A 16,592-nucleotide genomic window follows, 5' to 3' on the forward strand; every position below is an offset into this window, starting at 1 on the left:
GAATTAAGTGAATGAGTAGGGATATAAAGAAGAGCTGCAAAAAAAAGAAAACATTGTGGAGGAAATATAAGGAAAAAAGTGATCGGCATACTCATGAGCAGTACAAATGCAAGCAAGAAGGGTGACTAGTATAATAAGGAAGGCCAAATCAGACTATGAGAGAGAATTAGCTAAACAGGCCAAAGTAAACTCAAAAAGAGTTTTTTCATTATGTAACGAAATGAAAAATGACTATGGTAGAATAACTTTCAACAATGCATATGGTAGGAAGGTGACTGAACCAAAAGGAATAGTTGAGTTGCTGAGTGATCGTTTTGCATCATTTTTCAATGATCATCCAAGATGATCACTGCAAAATCAGTGATTTTACAGTTGCTGATGTTACAGAGATGCATATCAACATTGAGATAGATGAACAGGAGGTATTCAGCATATTAAAACATGAATGTGAACACAGCAGTTGGACTGGATGGCATATCAGCCCATGTACTACAAAGTACTACGTGAATGTGCAAGAGAATTGGCATTGCCTCTGATGAAGTTGTTCAATCTAAATCTCAGCTCTGGCACAGTTACAAGAGGGTGGAAAGAGGGTAAGACAGTAAAATTGCATAAAGGTGGCTCCAAGTCAGAGGCAGCAAACTACAGACCAATTAATATATCAGGAGTGGTTGTTAAAGTATTGGAAAAGTTGGTGATTTTATTTTATTTAATTTTTTTATTATTATCCCATGGTATTATTACACCAGATCATAGAAGTCAAATTCATGTATTTTATATTTTATACAGCACCTTTTCTGGGTTGTTATAAAGTTGACATTTGGAAATATTCGTACAATTTAGTAAATGAATTGGCGATGCTTCATCGACGTTACAGATTTCGCAGATGGAGAAGACTTTTATGTCATTGCTAAACTTGATTGGTCTTGAGGAGAGAGATCATGGTAGTGGCACAGCAAGTAAACTTGGAGTTGATGGTAGCTCCTGGTTTTTCTGCTGAATACCAGTGGTGAGTCATGTCCTGGAGAATCGTTAACTGGTAATTAGTTTACGGAATTAACAACGCATATAAAGTATATTAATTAAAGGTAACTTTAATGAATAACTTCTATATTTCGGCAACGTCACGTTGCCATCTTCAGGAACATAAAGATATGGTATGTGCACGCAGGCACTAACAATAGCAAATGAGGAAGAAAGCAAGAAACTAATAATGTTCCTAAAGTCCTAATGGTGCCCTCTGGCGGGCTAATTTGGTTGTCTTGGCAGTTGGGCTGAAGTTCTCATAATGTAAGTCTCCCAAATTTGGGGTAGTTTTCATGCACCCAAATTTGTTGAGGTTAGGAACGTTTTTTAGAGCTGATGATGATTCCTTGAATAATCTTTCGTATTTAAACTTGCTGCGGTGTATTATTCTTGTTTTCTTCCAACGAATTCTATGGTGGGTATCTAAGGCATGGTCTGCCAGCCCAGAGCGGCTGTACTGGTGAAACCGGATGTAGTCTTTGTTCCAAAATCCTGATATTTGTTGTTCTGCCTGTTTGGCCAAAGTAGGACAATTTGCAGCTGCAAGGGACCTGGTATACACCAGGTAGGTCTAGGGGAAGTGGTTGGTCTTTGGTAGAGCGGATAAGGGATGCCAACTTTTTATATGGTCTGTAACAAGAAGTAAGGTCTGAGGATATTGGTTATTTTCTCAGAGGTGCCCTGGATGTAGGGGATGGTGATAGATTTGGTGTAATCTTTATTGTGGAGGGGGGGGGGTTGTGGTTTACTGGTTTTAGTATTTTTTGGATTTTTGGGGTTATAGCCATTGGCTAAGAAAGTGTTGTGGATGTGGTTTAGTTCAGTAGTTAGGGCCTTGTCATCTGAGCAGATTAATTTTGCCCTGTTATATAGTGTTTTTTTCCTAATTGTCCTACTTTGGCCAAACAGGCAGAACAACAAATATCAGGAGTTCAGAACACAAAGACTACATCCGGTTTCAGCAGTACAGCCGCTCTGGGCTGGCAGACCATGCCTTAGATACCCACCATAGAATTCGTTGGAAGAAAACAAGAATAATACACCGCAGCAAGTTTAAATACGAAAGATTATTCAAGGAATAATCATCAGCTCTAAAAAATGTTCCTAACCTCAACAAATGTGGGTGCATGAAACTACCCCAAATTTCGGAGACTTACATTATGAGAACTTCAGCCCAACTGCCAAGACAACCAAATTAGCCTGCCAGAAGGCACCATTAGGACTTTAGGAACATTATTAGTTTCTTGCTTTCTTCCTCATTTGCTATTGTTAGTGCCTGCGTGCACATACCATATCTTTATGTTCCTGAAGATGGCAACGTGACGTTGCCGAAATATAGAAGTTATTCATTAAAGTTACCTTTAATTAATATACTTTATATGCGTTGTTAATTCCGTAAACTAATTACCAGTTATGTATGACCAACGTATAAGCTTTGCTACTGGAGAATCGTTCTTTTTATGTTTTCTTTTTGAATGGTTTTAAAAAGATTGAAATCTGTGGTATCACTTGATGTTGCAGCCATTTTTGCTACTTCATCTGCAGTTTCATTTCACTTTAATCCCACATGGTATGGGATCCATTGGAAAATTGTTTTGAAATCCTTATGTAGTTTGTTTATTTTTTTTGCTATGTCTCTAAGTATTTATTGATGGCTAGTGTAGCAGTTCTTAATAGTTTGAAGGGCTGCTAAGGAATCTGTGAAAAATATAAACTTTTTTGGGGTTTTGTTTATCCAAATGTTGCAGTGCTGTGTTAATGGCTATTAATTCTGCATGGTATGAGTTGCATCCAATACTGTTAGTTGTTTTTAGTTCTATATTTTTGAGAGCCATAGATGAGTATGCCACTCCCAAAGCCATTTGGATTTTTGGAGCCATCTGTGTAGTCTTTATTGAGTCAGGTCCATATTCCATTATTTTTGAAAGAGCTAATGATCTCAAGATTTAAGGATTTTATAGGTTTTTTTTTCCTCGTGTTTCCCTATTTCAAAGTTGATGACTATATTTTTCCTGTCTTGATTTGGAGGAAATGTTGGGTAGATGGCTATTTTATTGGTGAAAGGTAAAATACAACAGTGGGTGGATAGGGATGTGATATTCTATAGTGGGCAGAATGGCTTTGTAAAGGATAGGTCCTGTCTTAGTAAGTTATTCACATTTTATAATAAAGTAACAGAAGAATAGGATTAAGGTAATGGCTACACAGAATACCACATGGAAAACTATTACAAACACTGGAGAGATTGGGAATGGATATGAGGCTAGTAGTATGGATAAGGGGGATGGCTAATGGACAGACACCAGAAAGTAGTATATGGTGGAGTAGAGTCTAGAAGAATGATGGTTAGTGAGTTACCTCAGGAACACTGATAGTGTTGTGTCCTAACAAGCAGAGATAAAGAATTAATTATTATTTATAAGGCCTTGAGATGTTCTGCCTCAGGCCCTGGTCACTACTTTTCAATTTGTATATCAATGACATAGGGAAAGATTTAAGAGGGGATATTCAGTTTGCTGATGATGTAAAACTGGGGAGAGCAATAGTTGATAAAGGTGGTAGATATCCTGCAGGATGATTTAATTAAACTGACATTGTGGATAAAGGATAATGATTGTCAATTTAACGTTGCAAAATATATGAGAGTTGTTTGAAAAGTTTGGTAAAAAAATAAGTTAAACTTTTTTTGAAAAAAAGCACCTTTATTTCTCAACATAGTCTCCATCGAGGATCTACACATTTGGTCCAGCGAGTTTCCAATTTTTTCATCCCATCTAAAAAGGGATTTGTCAAATTGTGCAAAACAGTCATTGACAGCCTTGATGACATCCTCGTTTGAAAAAAATTTTTTCCCACCAAGCCAAATTTTTAAGTTTTGGAACAAGAAGTCACACAGGGCCAAGTCCAGAGAATACAGTGGATGTGGAACCAATTTAAACCTCAAATCGTGCAATTTTGCCATTGTCATGGCTAATGTGTGGGACAGGATGAAAGAGCACTTTTTTGTGTGCCAATCTTGACCGTTTTTTCTTCAGTTCTTCTTATAAATGGTTCAACAATGATGCATAATAGACTCCTGTTACTGTCTTACCCTTTTCCAAATAGTCTATCATGATAATTCCTTGGGAATCCCAAAAAAACAGTGGCTATCACCTTCTCAGCTGACAAAACGGTCTTTGCTTTTTTCGGTGCTCTTTCACTGTCCACTGTTTTGACTGCTGCTTGGACTCAGATGTCTAGTGATGGATCCAAGTTTCATGTACAGTCATGAATCGATGCAAAAAATCCCACAAATTGTGATTAAACATCGCCAAACACTGCGTTGAAATGTCTTTTGCATTTGTGTTTTTGATCGACAGTCAATTGCAGCACCAATCACGCACACAGCTTTTTCATGTGGAACTTTTTATGCAGGATATTATATATCCATTCAGTTGAGATGCCTACAGCCTCAGCAATCTCACGCACTTTCACTTGGAAGTCCTCCATAACAATACCATGGATTTTGTCAATCATTTCCTTTGTAGGGACCTCAGTCGGCTGTCCGGAGCACGCTTCATCTTTGATGGACTTATGACCACGTTTAAACTCATTTATCCAAAAATAAATAGTCTTTAATGCTGGTGCAGTCCCCCCATGAACTGCATCTAACCTGACTTTGACTTGCACGGCTGTCCACTTCTTCAAATAAAAGTGTTTTATGACTGCACAAAACTTGTTTTTCTCCATAAAATGTGAGCACAGTCATTTTAAATGTTTGCCAAACAAAAACTATGCATTGCATGTGGCTAAAATTTTGCCAGGGGTCATGAAAAAGATGATACGTGCTGATGCTGGTATGAACGAACGAATTCTGTTGCTGTCTATTGGAAATTTACCAAACTTTTCAAACAACCCTCGCAAAGTTATGCACTTCGGGTTGAAAAGTTTGCATATGGTGCATCATATTGATGGTATTGGTTTGCAGGAAATTGATGAGGTCGAAGGCTTGGAGATAATGGTGGAAAAAGAGTTAAAGTTCAGAGGACATATTACAAAAGTTGGTAAAGTAGCTCAACGAATTACTTGGATGTTGAAAAACACACTAACAAGTAAAGATAAGGAAGTTATTATCCTTCTTTATAAGGCTATGATTCAGCTACATCTTGAATACTGCGCATAGATTTGGTCGCCTGGGTTTCTTGGGGGACTAGGAGGTAGTCAAAAAGATTCAGAGATGAGTGACCAAGATTGTGACAGGTCTGTGAAAAATTCCTATGGGGATAGGTTGAAGGTTTTGGGGTTACAAAATTAAGTTGATAGTTGGAAAAGAAGGAACATGATAGAAACTTTTAAGATATCAATGGGATTTTATAAAATTGATGCAAGTGAAAATTTTTCAAAATATGACAAATAGTCAGAAAACTAGGTACCATTCATGGAAGTTGTGTAAGAGTGTGATTAGTAGGGGGCGTGCGGACCACATTTTTTGTATGGAGAGTAGTGAGTAAGTGGAATGGATTGCCAGAATTGGTTTGTGAGTTCCCTGAGTGTGAATGGATTCAAGGAGAGGTACGATAGGATTTGTGTGTATGATGGTTGATTTGTTTCTCCCAGGGATGAGTATCTGAACTTCATGGAGATGCCGTAAATAATAATAATAATAGCTCTTAAGATTACTTAACTATTGAAGAACACACTAACAAGCAGAGATAAAGAATTTATTATTATTTATAAGGCCTTGAGATGTTCTGCATCTGAATTACTGTGATCAGGTCTGTTCACCTGGGTTTCTTGTGGATGAGGAAGTGGTGGAGAGGATTCAGAGACAAGTGACCAAGATATTGAGCATCTTATGAAATGATCTCCTTAAGAAAATAGATTGCCGGATTGCACAAGTTGGTTGATAGGTGAAAAAGAGATAGGACTGATGCAAGGAAAATGTTTTGACATTTGGCTAAAGGGTACAGAATAAGAGGTCATCCCTAGAAGTTGAGTAAGAGTCTGTGGTTAATAAAGGTGTGAGGATTAGATTTTTTGCTTGGAGAATGGTGAATGGAATGGGCTGCTACAATCACAACTGATTGTAGCAACTCATGTGCTTTGTCTGTTAATGGATTTAAGAAGAAGTAGAATAGTTATCGTGTTGATAGTTAAGAAACAATCCAAACCTCAACAAATTTGGTTACATGAGACTGCCCCAAATTTGAGAAACCTACATCAGAATACCTTCAGCCCAATCGCCCAAGAAGATCAACATTGCTCGCTAGGGAGGGGGGGCGCCATCAGGACTTTTAGGAGAAATAATAGCTTCCTGCTTTGTCCTCATTTACTGTTTGTTGTGCTTGCGTGCACGTGTCTTGTTTTTTAAATTCCTGTGAAAATGGCAATGTGACGTTGCCGAAATATTGGAAGTGTATTAAAATTTATTTTAATGTATATCCTAGTATACATTGTAATTTCCTTAAGCTATTTAATAAAAATAGCAAATTATAAAAGTTTTGGCAAATCATAGCATAAGCTAAACACATGGTTCAATACTAGGGTAACTCATAACGAAGGTGGGTAAAGTTCCCACTTTAGTAAAGGTGGGTAAAATAATTTTACATTGCCGAAGTGAAGCCTTTTGGCTCTTTATATTTCAGTAACTTATTGGTGCACCTTTTTTGACAACTCGTATAGCAAAGTATATAAGTTCTGCTCACTACAACCTTAGTATTATCTAGATCTACCTACTCACTGATGATACCTCAATAAAGGTCGAAACCTTCCCCCATAATGTATAACATCATACATCTCCTAGGAGATGTGTTTTACATTACGGGAAATACTAAGGATAGTGATCAGAACTTTTACCCACCTTTGCTACGAGTTGCCCTAGTATTGAACCATGTGTTTAGCTTACGCTAGGATTTGCCAAAACTTTTATAGTTTGCTATATATATATATATATATATATATATATATATATATATATATATATATATATATATTCTGCATGAAACTCTTTGATTTCTATCTTTGAGTTTTTTATTCGGCTTTGAAATAATGCGGGATTTAATATCTTCTTAATTTAAATAACCTTAATCAGAGCTTTTCATAACAATGAAAAATTCAGACCTTCAATTGCAAAAGATTTTTCAAGTATAGCATGTCTACAAAGGCACTGAATTTGTAACCTCCAAATTGAAGGGTTGTACATATGTCTATATAATACAAAAAATTATATATGTGTATGTATGTATGTATTTATATATATATATATATATATATATACACATATAAACCTCTGAAAGATTTACAATATTTCACTTATGGTGTGCACTTTTGCTTTTAGCTGAATCACAGTGTATATATAAAAAGGATAAAATAATAAACATTGATAATAAAATTTTCTTTTTATAAATAAATAAAAAATCCGACCTGTAACAAACAGGTAACAGTACTAATCTGACAGTTTTCAGGTAACGATTCTACAATCCATCCACTTGGTAACATCTATTAAACAGAAAATACATATTTTTATGATTTTAAATAAAAGCAAAACATATTACACAATTTGGTAGAATATGAAATTACTTAATTTAAAAAAAAATATTAACATAATTACATAGAACAAAATAGAAACAATGTAAATAAATTATTTTAGACACATTTGTCATTATACAATACACTATATTACACACTATATGTGCCTGATATATTATATGAGACAAATAATAAAGTGCAGGAGGAGGGGATAAAGGAAAAGGAAAGTAAAAGAAAAGAAAAACATGCCAGCTGGGGCAAGAAGTAACAATAGAAAAGAAACAGAACTCAGAAAAGAATTAGAGAAATATCAGATAGAAATAACTGTTGCTACCAAAATGGAGACGTAAAGCAGATGAGATTCTCCTGAGTAATAACCATAAGATGCTACATTCAAGCAATAAGAATCAGAAAAATAAAGGAGAACTATAGTATTCAACATTAAACATAAAGATAAACTAAACCTTTTGAATGGTAGGCCAATTCAAGTAAAGTGATGTGGTCAAATTTCAAAATGAGGAAGTGGACAATGAGATTTATTTGTGTCTATGGTCCAACAGCAGATTATACTTAGAAAGAAGTAGAGGAGTTTATTATTATTATTACCCAGACCCCATGGAGTCAAAGACTCATCTAGGAGGTTCTTTTATTATACACACATTTATTGTGTGCAATCACAGAGAGAGAGGCTGACATGAAGAATAAGGAAAGGCTTGTTCTTGTTGGATATTTAAACAGCTGAGTAGATAATGAATATCAGATATAACAAAAAAATTTTATTAAGGAAAATATTGAGAAAAGAGCATGGCTAATCATAATGCTAAGTAATGGCTGGATTTCTGTTCAGAATGCATACTAGTCATTATTAATGCCATGTTTCAAAATAAAGATGTGCATAAATTCGCATGGAGAGAACACTCAAGAAATAAGAAAAGTTGTATTGGTTACGTATACATTATGATGGAAATTATTATGAGGAAAGAATGATTGTGTGTTCATCCAGTTTGAAATTATTAAGCATGTGAAAAGATTGTTTAAATTGTACATGTTTTTGGTCATAAAGTGTTACAAAATAAAGACTTATTGTTACATAGACCATATATTTATAACGTACTTATGTTCTTACAAATTGTCTACCAGTTTTGCTAGTAACTGACTAGCTTTCTCAAGGCTTGCATAGTACAAAAAAAGGTAAATGCAAAAAGGTTTAAAAATACAAAGAACTGTTAGTATCTGTTAGGTAGCTAGGGTGACACGTTTGCGTGACATAACTACTCAGCATCATTAACACGCATTACATGCAAATGCGTAATATGATTATTCGCGTACTATAGCTCTGTTGAACTGAGGAAGTTAATTAGATTTTTCCAGGTATCGTTCAGAATGGCCCCTTGATTTCTGTTTAGGTTACTTCCCGTACATAGTACAACTGCCGCTTCTTTAAATACTCGATGTCTGTAATCCTCATCTACGTAGGGCATGGAGCTGTTATTCCAGTCTATAGTGTGGTTCGAAGTTGAAAAGTGATGTGCCAATCCTGAGTTGATCGTTCTGTTGTGATTAACATTGCCTACATGTTCTTTCTATCTTATTTCCAGGCTTCTTGAAGTCTGTCCAATGTAGGAAAGACCACATGTGCATGGAATATTATACACACCTGGATATTTATAAAATGGCACACTGTCTTTAGGAGATCTTAAAGATCTCCTAAAGACAGTCTTATGCTATGTTGGTTTAAATACAACCCTGACGTTATGTGTCTTTAACAATCTTGCAATTTTTGTGGAAGTTGAACCTATAAAGGGGATGACTGCTGTTGAAATTTGCTGGGCGACTGTTCTTTCTTGTTGGTTATCTTTGTATAGAAATTTGTTGATGATGTGTGGAGGATAACCATTTTGTGATAGAGTTGTAGCTATTTGAGACAGTTCTGTTTGAACTTCTTCCTCATCAGAGATAAATTTTCTAGCTCGATTTCTTAGCATGTGGATGATGCTGTGTTTCTGTGACCTATGATGGTTAGAAGAGTAATGTAGATATCTTCCAGTGTCCGTTGGTTTTTTGTAAATCGACAGTTTGATACTGTTTCCTTGTCTTTTTACTAGTAAGTCCAAGAAGTGTAGCTGTTCGTTATTTTCTACTTCTAGAGTAAATTTTATTTTATTGTGGAGTGCATTGATTCTGTTAACAAACATATGTAGGCTTTCTAAGTTGTCTTTCCATATGAAGATGTCACCCACATATCTCCACCATATAGAAGGTTTAGGAGTAATGCTGGTAAATATTTCATCTTCAAATTTCTCCATGAAAAGGTCTGCACATGGTGGCAACAGAGGGCTGCCCATGGCTAGGCCTTCTAATTGTTTATATATCTTGTTGTTAACTTTGAAAAAATTTGATTGTAGGCAATGCTTGAACATCTTTGTGATATCTGCAGGAAAGAGATCTTTGATAATGTTCATTACTTCTTCTACTGGTACATTCGTGAACAAGGACACAACATCTAGACTGGCCATTATGTCTATTTGTGTAATTTTTATGTTTTTTAGTTTGTCCACAAAGTGTTGAGAATTTTTTAAGTAGGACTCTGTTTGTCTAATTTTTCCCTTAAGTAAATTCGCTAGGTGCTTAGCCAATAGGTACGTTGGGGAGGATCTGCCATCCACAATCGGACGAAGTGGCACTTCTTCTTTATGCACTTTAGGCGCCCCGTACAGTCTAGGAGTAATGGGATGTGAGGATTTAGGTTTTCATTTTAGTTCTTCAGGCCAAGTATTCATGTTACGGATCAGGAAGTATGTCTCATTGTGGTTCTTCATTGTAGGATCTCTGTTGAGGATTTTGTACGTGGAACTGTCAGATAGTAAGTCGTTTAATTTCTTAATGTAGTCTTTTGAGTTAAGGATAACGGTGGCATTCCCCTTGTCTGCTTTCATAATTATTATTTCTTTGTTCTTCCTCAAGTCCCGAATAGCTTTCCTATCATATGGAGTGGTATTCAGTTGTGTTTGTTTTGCTGTTGCTAGGATGATAGTGCTTTTGAATCTAATGTCGTTGGCTACACCTTGTGGTAGTGGGTAGAGACTTTTTTCAATTCCACACATAAAGTCCATTTTTGGGATGTAATTAGGAGTGACAGAAAAGTTAAAACCTTTTTTTAGAATCTCCGATTCATGTTTCGAAAGGCAGTGATTCGACAGGTTGAAGATCACTTCGTTAACAGGGAGGCCTTTGTGTGTCTGGTATTTTTTCTTGTACAGTTCATTAAATTTTCTAATTTGTTTGGCTTTATTGAACTGGAAAGTTTTCTCGTAGCTCTGTTCTAACATGTGGTTTATATAATTCCAGGTCATATAATCAAGACTGTTGGAAATGTCATCAAAATATTCGCGGCAATTAATATCACTTATATTCAATTCATACCTCATGTGTTGGATTCTTTCTCTGAGTAGTGCCAATGACACCCTGTGGTAAATTCTTCTGGCTTGTATGGATTTAATATGCCCATTGATTATAAGAAATTTAGGGATGATAGATGTCATCCCCATGTGAAAAGATGTCAGCATAAATAACACATATTGATTGATTCATCTTATCCATCCCTTTAGGATGGGTAGAGTGCCCTAATGAGGGGTTCATAATAAATTTGTTTAATACAGCCAGTTTGTCACACCTTGCTTCATTCCCTAAGGGCAGTATTCATGACTGTAATCTGTGTGTGCATGAGCCAGTTTGCCTGTTCTGGGGAACAAAAAGCCGAAGTTTCCAGGTGAAAAAAAAATCCATTCCTCATGTCATTGAACCCAGGTCTTTTTGACCAAAGGGCTTCGTCTATACTGAATGAGTTAGTAGATAAGGATAAAGCTCTAAAAGTTGACCAACTGGGTCCTGTAGATTACAGAAGTAAGTATACAAAAAAAAAGCATGTAGATTTATATCTGTACATGAATGTCAGGAGTATCACAAATAAAGGGGTAGAGTTTGTTGCATTGGTGAATACACTGAGGCCTCAGATTGTAGGCAATAGTGAGACCTGGCTATCGGATGCAGATATACTAAATGGTGTCGAGTGTAAAGAGGACAGTTAATGAATATCATTACATAATATTTTTAGGAAGCATAGACAGGATAGAAGAGGAGGGGTGTGCTGTTAATAACATTGGATAAATTGAGTCCAATTAGGGTAAAAATTTATGACTGCAATACTAGTAACAATTTTCCATGTAGTGGGGAGTTTGAAGTATCTGGCGCAAGGTGGAGCCTAACAAGATCAAATGCATAGGGGTATTATTACAGACCTAGTGGATCAGTTGTTAGTGATGACAAAATGCATTACCAAATAAACTTGATAGATACAAAAAGAGTAATTAATCATCATGGATGGCTTTAATTATCCAAACATTAGGTAGTGGTGAAATCTAATGAGAAGAATGAAACCAAATTTATTGGGCTACTGTGAAACCTTCCTTAAGCAACAAGTGACAGAAGGAACTCAAAATCGAAGAGTATCAGATCTGATTACAGTGTCAGAGGAAGTTTTAGTTAAAGATGTGACTGTTCTGCCTCCAGTTGGTGACAGTGATCATGCTATACTGACTTGGGAAGTGGGTAAGTGTAACCATTCAGAAAAAGTTACCTGACGAACTACAATGCAGGATATTATAACCAACTGAGGAGCATGCTAGGTTCTGTACCATGGTATTGGTTGTCAGATGGGAATGATGTTGAAAGTTTATTTTTCACTTGGTTAGACTATAATAAATTTAGTTTAATCTTTTATCCAAGTGTGAGCAAACAAAGTTTGCGCCTGAAAGTATCTTCAGGACTGGGGTAAGGTGGTACAACACCGGGCAACTCGTTGCAAAGGTGGAGCAAGCTAACATCACTCCTATCTCAGTATCTCCCATAATGCAAAACACACCTCCCTGCGGATATGTCTAATGTTATGCATTAAGGGAAGGGCCACTATCCAGACTAGTTTCGACCTTTATTGAGGTCTCTTCAGTGGGAGCCAGGCCCAAGTGGAGATACCAGACAGAAGCATTAGCAAGGTCATCTCTACCTATAGGAGTTGCAAAATGGTGCCAAACCACCTTACCCCAGTCCTGAAGATACTTTCAGGTGCAAACTTTGTTTGCTCACACTTGGATAAAGGATTAAACTAAATTTATTATAGTCTAACCAAGTGAAAAATAAACTTTCAACATCTTTCTCTAAATCCAAATTTATTAAAAAGGTGGCACACTGTTTGGCAACTCCTATAGTTAGAGATGACCTTGCTAATGCTTCTGCGTATCTCCACTTGGGCCTGGCTCCCACTGAAGAGACCTCAATAAAGGTCGAAACTAGTCTGGGTAGTGGCCCTTTCCTTAATGCATAACATTAGACATATCTGCAAGGAGATGTGTTTTGCATTATGGGAGATACTGAGATAGGAGTGATGTTTGCTTGTTCCACCTTTGCAACAAATTGCCTGGTGTTGTACCACCTTACCCCAGTCCTGAAGATACTTTCAGGCGCAAACTTTGTTTGCTCAAACTTGGATAAAGGATTAAACTAAATTTATTATGGGAAGGATATTGGCAGTGCATAGGAAGCATTTACAAAATATTAAATGATTCAATGTTGGAATGTGTCCTTAGAGTTTGAAGAATAAATAGGGTCGGAGTGAAATGGATATGCAATCTTATTAAGCAAGAGATTCTTAAAGAAAAGATAATGTGGAAAGAAATACTGTGTGCAAAAGTATGAAAGCAGTTATGAAAATTTAAGGAGTAGGCTAAAAGAGTTACAATTGTATGGAAATCTGAGTATGAAAAGAAACTGGCTGTGCAAGCTAGGTAACCCAAAAGAATTCTATCGTTATGCTGAAAGTCATCATATGTTACGCTTTAACGCAGGCCAACACATTTTACCGCGTAAGCTTCCATAACTGATAATCCTGCGGAATAGGTTGGCTGCTTTTTATTCCCAGTAGTATCCCATGTATGTCAAAGCATGTGTTCATGGGGCCGGTTTGCGTGATGAAAAGCTCCAGGTTAACTGGTGGGAAAAAACCCTACTGTCCATGCCCAAGAGCGGCTAACTTGGCTATGGCTGAGGAAGATCCCGAAGTTCCTCATGTCGTCGACGGGAATCGAACCTAGGACATTCCTTTCCCAGGTATATGGTTGCGAAGCGCAATACTACTAGGCTAACCGCACAGATGCTGCAAGTAAAAGAATGAATATGAAAGAATAACTCTATTGAATGTAGATGATATGTGAGTGACAGATGCAGAAGAGATTGTTCGAATAATAAGTGGCCATTACTAAAAACTACCAAACATTAGATAGTGTTGTTGAAAGTTTATTTTTCACTTGGTTAGACTATAATAGGTTTAGTTTAATCCTTTATCCAAGTGTGAGCAAACAAAGTTTGTGCCTGAAAATATCTTCAGGACTGGGGTAAGGTAGTACAACACCGGACAACTCATAGCAAAGGTGGACCAAGCTAACATCACTCCTATCTCAGTATCTCACATAATGCAAAACACATCTCCTTGCAGATATGTATAATGTTATGCATTAAGGGAAGGGCCACTACCCAGACTAGTTTCGACCTTTATTGAGATCTCTTTAGTGGGAGCCAGGCCCTGAAGTGGAGATACCAGGCAGAAGCAATGGCAGGTCATCTTTACCTATAGGAGTTGTCAAACGGTGTGCCACCTTTTTATTCAATTACTCTGGATTTAGAGAAAGATGTTGAAAGTTTATTTTTCACTTGGTTAGAATATAATAAGTTTAGTTTAATCCTTTATCCAAGGGTGAGCAAATAAAGTTTGTGCCTGAAAATATCTTCAGGACTGCGGTAAGGTAGTACAACACCGGGCAACTCGTAGCAAAGGTGGACCAAGCTAACATCACTTCTATCTCAGTATCTCCCACAATGCAAAACACATCTCTTTGTGGATATGTATAATGTTATGCATTAAGGGAAGGGCCACTACCCAGACTAGTTTCGCCCTTTATTGAGGTCTCTTCAGTGGGAGCCAAGCCCAGAAGGTCGAAACTAGTCTGGGTAGTGGCCCTTCCCTTAATGCATAACATTATACATATCCGCAAAGGAGATGTGTTTTGCATTATGAGAGATACTGAGATAAGAGTGATGTTAGCTTGGTCCACCTTTGCTATGAGTTTCCCGGTGTTGTACAACCTTACCGCAGTCCTGAAAATATTTTCAGGCACAAATTTTGTTTGCTCACACTTAGATAAAGGATTAAACTAAACTTATTATATATTAGGTAGTGTTGCATACATCAACCTGGAGTATGCAACATTTGGCTTACTGCAATCTCTTCACTGGATGAAGAAACTCTGGTATATGAGGAGGAGGTACTAGAGATATTGCACAAACTGAATGAGTTTTCAGCAATAGGGGGGCTTGATGGGATGCCAGCATGAATGCTAAAAATATTCAACTGACATGCACAAGGGTGGTGCAAAGACTAATGTGTCTAACTATCGACTTAGCAATATCTCTGCAAAGGTGGTTATTACTTTGGAAAAGTTAGTAAACAGAGATTCTACACTTTGCAATGAACAGAATAGGTTTACTAAGTGAAGGTCATGTTTGAACTTGCTCACATCTTATAGTAATGTTACTAATGAGTTAGGCAAGGGAATGGACACATCGTGATACTTTTGGACTTTACTACAGCTCATGACAAGATATAGCATGGAAGACTGCTGTACTGGAGAATATGGGATTGGATTATAAAATATTAGTATGGATAAAAGAATGGCTGACTGATATATCAAAAAGTGGTATACAGGAAGGATGTAAGCCTGCAAGATTTAAGAAGACCAGTGGTGTACCACAAGGATCAGTCCTTGGCCTATAATGTTTATTCAATCTATACATTAATGACATTGGAAAGGATTTGACAGGTGACATACTACTGTTTGCTGATGGTGTAAAGATAGGCAAAGTAATCAGGAATGCAGCTAATATGTAATACTTGCAGAATGATTGAATATTCTGGAATTGTGAGCATGTGAAAATGGCTATCAGCTCAATATTAATAAATGTCAAGTTATGCACTTTGGTGAAATATCTAATGTCATTATATTGATGGGATTATGCTAGATAAAACTGATCAAGCTAGGGATTTTGGAGTTTAGTAGACATGAAGTTGAAGTTCAAGGACTATACAGAAAGACTGCAAATACAACTCAGAGGATAATTACAATGCTGAAATGAACCTCGACATTTAACAATAAGGAAGTCATTTTGTCTCTTTACAAGGCCTTGATAAGACCTCACTTTGACTACTTACTCTGTGCAGATTTGGTTTCCTGGTATTTGAGGTGATGCAGATGCAGTAAAGAGAGTGCAAAGGAGAGTATTCAAGATAATACTGAGATTGTGGAATACACATTATGAAACCATATTGAGAATTTGTGGACCACAGGTACTATCAAACAGGAGAAAGAGGGGAGTGATCTGATTGAGACTTACAAACTTCTCAAAGGGTCACACAGGATACCAGTAGATGGAACTTTTCATTTTTATGGAAAGTGGGGGCAGAGCAGAAAATGAGGGGCATCTTTTGTAGATGAGAATGAATGCAGTCAAGAAGGGGGTTAGAGCTAGATTTTTCTCTCATAGATTGGTGCATGAATGGAATGGATTGCCTTTGGAGGTCATGAGTGCAGACAGCATGAATGAATTCCAGAAAAGGTATGACAGCTGGTGCAGGTGATATGTGGCCTTCCTTGATGGGTCTCTGAGCACCTGGAGGACTCTCTTAATAATAAAAACTTTATTGATGACTATGATATTATCACATAGGTTCAGGATACAAGATATGAAATTGTGAGGGATCATCATTAAGTTTTGAGCAAGATAAAAATGAGTAGTATACATTGAAAAAGAAAAATATATACAAAAGTTCTAAAAAGAATCAGAGTCGAGCAACTTTCAGAGGTAAACTATAGCCTCAAATATTATTGGAAGAAAAAAAAATATAGGAGTTTGGAAACAAAAACCAAACCTTACAGAATCAATGGAAAATCATT

The 16,592-nt window shown here is 36.7% G+C and overlaps 1 protein-coding gene across 3 annotated transcripts in view; it reads right to left on the reverse strand.

The window, feature by feature from the left end:
• Nucleotides 1-16,592, reverse strand: part of LOC150101414 (uncharacterized) — a 510,839-nt gene that overhangs the window by 29,274 nt on the left and 464,973 nt on the right. For all 3 annotated transcript variants that reach the window (XM_090400454.1, XM_090400453.1, XM_090400455.1), the window contains one exon: nt 7,429-7,503. In XM_090400454.1, the coding sequence (XP_090256580.1) occupies nt 7,429-7,503 (75 nt within the window). The remainder of the gene's footprint in view (nt 1-7,428; nt 7,504-16,592) is intronic.

Source organism: Typopeltis vanoorti, chromosome 11 (genome assembly GCF_054136105.1).
Source record: "Typopeltis vanoorti isolate ZY-2024b chromosome 11, IOZ_Tvanoo_1.0, whole genome shotgun sequence".
NCBI classification, from domain to species: Eukaryota; Metazoa; Arthropoda; class Arachnida; order Uropygi; family Thelyphonidae; genus Typopeltis; species Typopeltis vanoorti.